The 9,211-nt window shown below is 44.9% G+C and overlaps 4 protein-coding genes across 4 annotated transcripts; 2 read left to right on the top strand and 2 right to left on the bottom strand.

The window, feature by feature from the left end:
• Positions 1-681: 681 nt before the first annotated feature.
• Positions 682-1,251, bottom strand: AK88_03194 (uncharacterized protein; the record flags this gene model as incomplete). The annotated part of the gene is made up of 2 exons (XM_012480815.1): positions 682-808; positions 959-1,251. The coding sequence occupies 2 exons, from the start codon at positions 1,249-1,251 to the stop codon at positions 682-684; spliced, it is 420 nt and encodes a 139-aa protein (XP_012336238.1).
• A 639-nt stretch (positions 1,252-1,890) lies between these two features.
• Positions 1,891-3,355, top strand: AK88_03193 (uncharacterized protein; the record flags this gene model as incomplete). The annotated part of the gene is made up of 3 exons (XM_012480814.1): positions 1,891-2,973; positions 3,113-3,182; positions 3,276-3,355. 3 exons carry the CDS (start codon positions 1,891-1,893, stop codon positions 3,353-3,355), a joined length of 1,233 nt encoding a protein of 410 aa, XP_012336237.1.
• Positions 3,356-4,388: 1,033 nt separating this feature from the next.
• AK88_03192 (uncharacterized protein) lies at positions 4,389-6,410 on the top strand (the record flags this gene model as incomplete). Its single annotated transcript, XM_012480813.1, has 1 exon — positions 4,389-6,410. The coding sequence occupies one exon, from the start codon at positions 4,389-4,391 to the stop codon at positions 6,408-6,410; it is 2,022 nt and encodes a 673-aa protein (XP_012336236.1).
• An 869-nt stretch (positions 6,411-7,279) lies between these two features.
• On the bottom strand, positions 7,280-8,374 carry AK88_03191 (uncharacterized protein; the record flags this gene model as incomplete). Its single annotated transcript, XM_012480812.1, has 1 exon — positions 7,280-8,374. One exon carries the CDS (start codon positions 8,372-8,374, stop codon positions 7,280-7,282), a length of 1,095 nt encoding a protein of 364 aa, XP_012336235.1.
• Positions 8,375-9,211: the final 837 nt, after the last annotated feature.

Here is a 9,211-nt window from a genome sequence, read left to right as displayed (position 1 = left end):
TTTTTTTTTTTTTTTTTTTTTTTTTTTTTTTTTTTTTTTTAGGCGGGTTGGTTTAAGCAATACGCTTTGGGCACAGAATGGGCAGGCTGTGCCGCTAAAACATTTCTTTTGCACAATGGGGCGTATTTCCACTTGGCGTTTTTTTATTTTTTTTTCGTTGTTACCCGCCTGGTGCGAGGTGTTTTAGAAAAAATGGATTTGCAGTTTTATAGGGGAGGTGGAGAATTCACCCAAGTTGGGTGCGGCACACATGGCGGTGGATAAAATGAAAGAGGAGAGGAGTCAGTTCCCCACCGCTGAACATGCCTACCCGAATTAACAAAAAAAAAAAAAATAAATAATAAAAAATAACAAATGCAAAGTAACTGTGTGGACGTTGCAATGAAGAAAGAATTATGTGTAGTCGGTCATTTGGACCGTCACGTGGAGAGGGCAATTGTTAAAAGAGGTGTACCCCTGGGGGGTGTTACCGGTGTGGCAAGGTTCACGTTTTGCTCGCTCAACTGAGGGGCCACTACACGGAGGTAACCGCGTTCGAATGAAAGGGGTAGTCTCCCTTCGTGTGTGCAGGCATAGAAAACAACAAGCGTCTCTTCCCTCATCACCACTCCCATGTCTTCATCTCTCACCCAGAGAATTGTAAGCCCCCCCCCCACCCCCCTCACACTCCTGTTGCCCGATTCACAATCTTCTGTTCTTCAAGTCCACCAGGGCTGCAATTGCGGTCATGAGAATTCCACAAAAGGAAATTTGAATCGATGGGGATGAGCACAGGTTTTCGAACACGAGTTTGTAGTTCCGGTTCTGCCTGCGGGGGGGGTGAACGTTTGTGTGGAGGAGAAGCATGATAATTGTGCGGCAGAAGGGGTAGAGCCATGTGTAACGCGGTGAGTGGTACATGTTGTGTAGAGGTGTTTATATGGGCACCCGATGGGGCAGGCACTTGTAACGCACTTACAGCTTATAACTGGAGGTGTAGTAGTTTTGGCCGGGCTGCAAAAAGGAAAAGCCATTCTCGCAGACGACCTTAAAAGGGTGGTAGCGATAACGACTCAGACACACCAAGTCATGCTTCTGCATGGTGAACTCCTTCTCGAGTTTCCGCTGGGTCCATTTTTTTTTCTTTTTATTTATTTCACACTCTATGGAGTCTTCCTCCACCGTTTTAATATAATCCCGGTATGCCTCCCTTTCTTCTTTTCTTCCTTTCACGCAAAGCGCGGGGTTCAGTTCAGCCTTGAGCAGGACCATCCTTTGGGGCTGCCGCCAACAGAGAGGGGGGCAGCACAGGAGAGCTATTATAACTTGCTGTTGTAGCCACCCCCCCCCACATACAGTGTGGGAACACGCTCTCACTCTCTCTTTCGAAGTCACCAGTGTATGGAGAGAGGGGGAGGGTGCAACAAAATTGTAAAAACTGGGCAAAGTGGTTTTTACGCCTCGGTAAAATTTTTGTAACTTGTGTCACGCCTTTTCGCGGACGGGAAACGCCCAACCTGCTAGGGGAAAAAAAAAAAAAAAAGGTTCACCAACTGGCCAGCAGGTTCACAGCGCAAGGTGGGAGAGAGAGAAAAAAAAGAATAATAATAAAAAAAAAGAAACTCTTCACCAAAGGGGCGTCAGAAAAAAAAAAAAAAAAGCAGTACAGCGTGGAAAAAAAAAAATAAATTATCCAACTTGGCCCCTTCAGAACAGCGGAACTGCCACAAGGTAGGCACAAGGAGTAGTACGTTTACGTGTGTGTAGTTACTCCCCTTAGTATGCGGCCTTGGTAGGAAGGCATATTTATTTACAACCCCAATGAGTATGAACCAGCGTGACACTGCTGTGTACACAAGTTGGTGATGCTGCTTTAACAGAGCGTGGCCTAGCACAAGCCCCCCCCCGGAGATGAAAAGGGTACAGAGGCCCATGGCCCAGTGCCGTCATTGGGCTAGGGGCTTTTCTAGGTATTCCGATAAGCAACCTATTAAGGAAAAGAAAAAGAGTCAATCCATTTTAAACACTATGCGGGGCATCCCCTTACGCAATATGCTGCCCAAATGGAACGGCATAACGATGGAACATGTTCGCATTAGAGAGAAGGAAATGGGGAAAATAATAAAAAAGACATTTGAAGAATTGCGTTTCAAATGTGAAGAGGTAAGGGTGAAGTGTCAGGACATGTTGTCATCCACGTGGAGAGACAAAAGAACCCAAAGTAGAAAAAAAGTTGCTGCACGAGACTTCCTCCAGCGGGTGTTCATGAAAAACATAGCATTTGATACACGACACGTAAAAGCGCTTCTACATAAAATTTCATTTGAAGGAAAAGTTTTTTTTCAACACGTAAAACACCTCAGTCGGGATGGAAACATACAATATTATAAGAATTTAATTCATTACCATTATAGTAGAGCACCTGTGACATATACGTTGATATCCCTGCACCTTTTCGTTTTCCTTTTGTGGAAGAAAGCAAAGCCTGGGGATACATACAACTATATTGCCATACCCAGAGGCTTTTACAATTTCAGTTCAAATGTGTATGCTCCCCCGGGGGTTAAGAATGCGGCGTCTAATCATTCCTTCCCCTTTGGTCTATTCAATTTTCTAACCCTTGAATTTATGTATAACCATTTTTGTTGCGGAGCCCAACAGCTGAGGGAGAAGAAACTCTACACACTCGTAACCAACCTCATCAGCCATAACACTGTGCAGTCCCTTCTCCTCAATACCATTTCTCTCTTTTACATTGGGAGGTCATTCGAAATGATTATTAATTCGAGGAATTTTTTTTTAACTTATTTTATTAGTGGGATCATATCGTCCTATATACAGATTTGCTACCACAAGAGTGACCGTTCTGCCTCTCCCTATGGAAATGTTTGTGTCTTGGGGGCCAGCGGTAGCATCAGCTCCATTCTCACAACGTACACTCTCATGTTTCCTAGCAGCAGCATTTACCTCTACGGGGTCCTGGCGCTTCCCCTGGTAAGGCCACATGCGCTAGCGAAGCGGTGCCGCGCCGCCTAATTGGATCCCGCTTCTCATGTGTTCGTTGGGCCACTCGGCCTTTTGCTGCCTTTAGCTCATTCTTCCTTTTACTTACCGCTTCTGCCCCCTCCTGCAGGCCCTGTTCACCTCCCTCTATTGCGCAAACGAGGTCTACTGCGTGTTGACAGACAAGAAGGACAACACAGGTTCGGTCTCTCCCATCTTGAGAGCGCGTGATGAATTTACATTGCATACATGTTCGTTCACCCTCATGCGACTTGTTTTCCCCCTCTCGACAGGCCACGTGGCACACCTCACAGGGATGTTCATGGGATTCCTCTACTACTACTTCTACGTCAAGGGGAGAGTGGCCATGTAACGGCGTGGCGGTGTAGCGTGTAGCGCGTCGGGGAGAAAGACACGCGTAGCAGACAGCCATTCGGTCTTTGCCCTCGCCAGGAACATGACCCCCTTCCACCCTCACACAACGTATGCCACTCACGTGGGGAGTTTTCCCCCCCATTTGACAGATCACTGTTGGTATCCCCAAACGGAGAAGACACAAAAGTGTATATGCCTTCGGAAGGGGCAGCTCCCCATAATTTTTTTTTTTTTTTTTTTTTTTTTCATAGGGGAGGTTGCTCCCTTCTGAGAATTTCCCCCCACTCCGTCTTATTAATGTAACGTTTATGTGGGTCCCCATTTTTTTTTGCACTTATTTTTTTTTTTTTTTTGTATGACCCGCAATGGGCACATGATAAATGGGGTGTGTAGCCTCATCAATGCGGTCCTAAAAAGGTCCGTCTGCAACAAAATTGTGCAAAAGGGGGGGAGTTTTAAAACTTTGGAGAAGCACCTCCGTTGGAAGCACCTCTTCCTTTATTCTATTTTGTTGTATTTTTTTTTTTGTTATTTTTTTTTTGTTATTTTTTTTTTTCCCTTTTGCATAACGCGCCAAAAAAAGAGGTTAAAAAAAAATAGTGAACTCGTTCGGTTCCCCGTCAACAGAAGAGATACCCCGTGACGATTTTTTTTTTTTTTTTTTCTTCTTATTCCCTCCCTTGTATGCAAATTGCAAAAATTGGGAAGCGAGAAGAAGAAGAAGAAAGAAGAAAAGTTGACCGCAGGCTTCCGTTAGAGGTAGTGGCCTACTGCGGTGGGGCACCTCTCGCTGTGCTCTCTCTCCTGCAGGGCGCGCCAACTAGTGTAGCAGCGGAGGGAGCAAGGTCAGGAAGGGAAAGCAGTGCCCTGGGGGCATCCATACAAAAAGGGGAACAAAATTACCACAGAGGTCATCACTCCGAAAGTCGCAACGTCGCTACAAAATTTCCCGTGGCTTCTCCTGTCCACATGCCATCGTTCCATGTGTCTCTTCCGTCCACACTCCACATCGATGCACTCATCAGTTGAAGATGAGCACGAAGAGGCTTTTTAATATATTACAAGCAGAGGAAGATGATGAGAAAAAAAAAAAAAAAAAGGTTAACACGACAAGGGGGGCAGAAGTATATGGATTGAAAAAGAACGAAGAAGCCGCACAAGTGACCAGCCAAGGGGAGGCAGAGTCACTGGGGGATGATGGGAAGGAGACAGACGAAGGACGCGACACACGTAGCGTCAAGACCAACCAGAACGACATAAGCGAGAAATGTGGTGATGGGTTGGAAGTGCAAGATAAAAATATCCCCGACAAAGGGAGACAAAATGAGAGCGTGTGCAAGGAGAAGGAAAAGAACACCACTGAACCTCCCCCTGTTCACTTAAGCAATACATTAAATGAGCATAGAAGTATCGGGGAGGAAGCCAGTGGTGATGAGAAGGGCATGGAATTAGCGGAAAAAAATTCACATGAGGCTGAGGCCCCGTTTGAGCCTCTGCAGGAAGAGGAAAAGGATAGCGGAGAAGTGAGCAAAGAAGTAAGCCGCGTGGAAGGACGAGATCGCTGTAACCGAGAGGACAACTCCAGAGCGACCCCAGGGGACGTCTTGCAAAATGGAAGTAGCAATCCTAACAGGAATGCTAATAGACGCACCGTGGAAAGGGATGCACCGAATGAAGCACCACAAGTAGGAGAAGCAAACAAGGGGAGAGAACAACATAGGGGAAGTAACTCAGGAGAGACCACGAACAAAACAGAGGAGAAGAGTGACACCGGACTGAGTGGAGGCGACGGTCAGCAGAAGCACGATATGGAATCGCACGATTGTGTTAACGGGGCGTATAACAGTGTGAATAGTGGTGGGGTTTTTCCGCGTAGCTGGATTAACTTCAATGGTTACTACGACATGTACGGTTGTGGCTACGCCGGTGGGCCGGGCATGCCCCCCGTGGGAAGCGTCCCCCCCGCCGCGACAATCCCACCGATGACGCCCCCAGGAATGCTTAACATGGTAAACGCGACGTATGAGACGTACGCAACCTGCACAACCTACGCGAACCATGCAAACTACAACCGCAGCTACCACTCCAATTACTATTACATGTGCGATGAATACGGGCGTGGGATGGAAACGGATGTGGGGGTGAAGCAGCCCCATGGGTTCTGCTCGCTACTGGAAAAAAGCATCCAGCTAATGAAGAAAAACGACCAGGTAAAAGAAATCCTGAAGCGCCCAGCCAAATTGCAAGTGACCCAAGAGGAGCTCAACAAAGTGGAATACTCACATGGAAATGACGAATACAATATCTGGTTCGGAAGGTACGTGCCGGACAAATTCGACAAAGGCAGAACTGCTAGCGGTGCACAACGCTTTGTAGCAAGGTTCAAATGCAAACCCTCCACCGACTCAGGATACACAAAGGCAGATAAAAATTTCACAAGCAAACAATTTTTTTGCATCTACTTTGCACGCGGATGTTGTGCGTATGGACACAACTGCCTCTACAGACATCGCATTCCAAACGAAAATGATGAGTTGCAGTTTGAACAAACCGTTGACATATTTGGACGCGAAAAGTTCAGTACCTTCAAAGAAGACATGAGTGGGGTGGGTAATTTTAACAGTGAGTGTAGAACACTCTTCATTGGAAGCATTCATATTGATAATGTCGAGCAAGTTCACCTAATAGAACAGATCTTATACGAGGAGTTCAGCAACTTTGGACATGTCGATTATGTAAGATTTGTGCCTTTTAAAAATATTGCCTTCGTTCAATATTCTTATAGAGTCAATGCGGAGTTTGCCAAGGTGGCCATGTCGGATCAGCCCATTGAGAATCACTCCACGGCGCTCACCATCAAATGGGCTTTCGAGTTGAAGAACACTCCGCATCATTCCTGTCAACATTACGCCAACCCCTATGTGTATAACAATAGCCCCTTTATGTCGTCCACGTGGAAACAGCACGTTTCGAGGGGGAGGCAGCGGGGTCGCAAGCAGTTAAGCTGCCCGCCCCAATATGGTCTTCCTCCCCAATTTGGTTCGCCTCCATAGTTTTGTCCACCGCACTCCCCCAATTCAATTTTCCAACCACGACATAGACACTCTTGGCAGAGGCGATAACTGCGCCCTTCCCCAACACAGCAAATAAGAAGAACAAAAAATCAAAAACGGGAGCAAAAGTTTGAACAGCAGCCTTAACCAAATGGACCACATGTTTGACATGCAGCATTGGTGATTTGGTTGAAATCAGGTGGGGGGAAGACGACACTTTTCTTCCTCGTCTGTCGAGACACACATTCGTGGGGGAAGTTATTCGTGTATTTATTCCTTTAAGCATCATTCTTTCATTTGTTTTAACCATTTGTCGGTGCCCCAAATTTGGGCGCCACAGACTTATCCCTCGCGTTCCGCCCCAAGGGAAAAAGAAGTTGTTTAGATATTTAACTTTTATATTTTATATTTTATATTTTTTTTGAGTTTCCCACTGCATATTTGTAAAGTCCTGCGTGAAAGTGTTACCCGTCCCACTTCTCATAAAGCGGCGCATCAAACTTTGCCATAAAAATATCGATGCACATTTTTCAAGCATCGAATGGCATAACTGGAAATAAGTCCAGACAGTTAGCTCTTTTAAATTTGCCTGAACGGTGATTTTTTTTTTTTTTTTTTTTTTGTGCTCTGTTCAGGCGATTATCTATCATCCTTTTTGCAATTTCATTTGGTGTAAAAACGGAATTCAACATGCACACATGGGGCGTGAATTAATCGCTGTTGTTTACGTACCAACCGGCACGTGTGAAATGCACACACACACACGGGGTGGGGGTGGGTTACTACAAATCGGCGTAAAGGCTAGTCAGCTAGCCATTTTCGCCACATAAAAAAAAAAAAAAAAAAAAAAAGGATACCGCTGTAACGGGTTAAAGGCCGCCTCCATCTGGGGGCTCAAAAATATTCAACGAATTAAACAAGTACTCTGAGGGGGCCTGCGGGTTCCCCTCTTTGAGGGTACGTTCTCTGTTCTGCATGTATATGTCCCTCAACTTTGGCAGGAGGCTTAACACCTGCATTTTCTCCTGTCCCATGTCTTCCTTTGTGTGACTCTCTACATTTTTTCCCTCGCAGCCACTTTCGTTCATGTGGTGGAAGAACTCCGAATCATCACTTGATGGATGAGACGATTCAGACGACGAAGATAAGGACAACTTGTCGGAAGAGCTATAGGAAGAAGATAAGTCCATGTAATAATCTGCTTTGTCATTGTAAAGTCCTGTTTTTTTTTCTTTCCGATTTAGAGACAGTGGAATAATGGGCATATGATCATGTACATATTTTTTTTTTAATTTCATAATTTCCTTGTACTTTTCTATATCGATATTTTCATTTAAAAATAAAACATTCACATTTTCATTCGATGAAGAGTTGTTTCCAATGTTGAGATAGTTCAGGTTGATTATGTTGTGCAGACTGTCCACAGGATTGTTACCATCCAAATTCTCCATCGAGTCATACTTTTCCCTCTGTTTCATACACAGCTGCTTGTAGTATAAGTATGAATTTTGCAGAACGTTAATATAATTGTGATTTTTTTTTTTAACAGCATCCTCATCATCCTCCTCTTCTTCTTCTTGAACCTCATATGGGGAGCTTTCAAAGAGGTCATTTAAATTGCTCGTTGTGTAAATTTCCTCGTACAAATTACTTAAGGCCAATGTGGTACAATGCTTTATGTCAATGTAATTCACAACAATACTTCCCCTCAGGGAAGAGAACTTCCTGCAATTCATTCCAATCGTTTTAACCATTTTTATAAAAAAATTAAATAGCAAATCCAGCACTACACAATCTACCCTTTTTATATTTTTACACAATAGTATGGAACATATTATTCGCAATATTTTTTCATTGTAGTAATCTTCTTTCGAGTTTGTAAATGGGTTTGCATGGTACTTTTCTATGTGCGTCTTTCCAGGGGGTCTTTCCCCTGTCTGTCCTGCGCTGTTGTCTTTCTTCATTTGGATTGGCTCAACACAGGGGGTGAAAAGGGGTAATGATGTGATATAATTGGTCTTCTTTTGCCACCACAGGGGTGGGATAAACAACTCCCTCGGTTCAGCTCTCTTCTCCGCTTCTGCTCGAGGCGCGCGACAACGGCTAAAACTATACTGCTTAGCTAGAGCGCAGTGTGCGGCTTACCCACTTGTACTCTAACGGAGAGCCTTCCCCCATTTGACAATAAATGCGCGCACACGTGGGGCATCCCCTTCGGCTAATCTAACACCATTGCCACAGCCGCAGGGTGGTGGCAACCGTGTGGGGAAAACACGACACAGGGAAGCAAAACGGATGCACAGCGGAAAAGAACGTTACTTAAAAAAGGCACTGTGATATTAGTTCATTGGGGTGGGGGGAGCATACTTCTGTTTAGTTGTGCCTGTGCCGCAATTTGGGGTGGTATAAAACGTGGTGCTAAATTGCCCCCTGCTCTGTTTAGCTCAATTCGGGTTCCTTTCCCAGAGCTCCTCCGTTACTGTGAAGTGCTACACTTGTAAGATGTAATGTTTTTTTTTTTTTTTTTTTTTCCCCCTCTTTCGCCTTCTGTGAGACTATATGCTAAAGTACTTGGCTGTGTCCCCTATTCCCTGGAAAAATGGGCATATCCCCATTGGGAGCAAAATGTTGAGGCAAATGCGTGGGTAACCTGCTCTTCTTCCATTTGCTTTTATGGACCAGCTGTCGCACAGTCGCGGTTGAATAAGTTCGGCTTGCGCCTCGCCGCTGCGTCACTTGGGTTATTTTTTACTTCTTATTTTTTGATGCTTTTTTTTTTTTTTTTTTTTTTTTTTTTTTTC

The sequence above is a fragment of the Plasmodium fragile genome (assembly GCF_000956335.1).
Source record: "Plasmodium fragile strain nilgiri unplaced genomic scaffold supercont1.35, whole genome shotgun sequence".
In the NCBI taxonomy this organism is placed as follows: domain Eukaryota; phylum Apicomplexa; class Aconoidasida; order Haemosporida; family Plasmodiidae; genus Plasmodium; species Plasmodium fragile.
The sequence above is the reverse complement of the archived record's forward strand: the minus strand, read 5'-3'. Positions and strand labels throughout refer to the sequence as shown.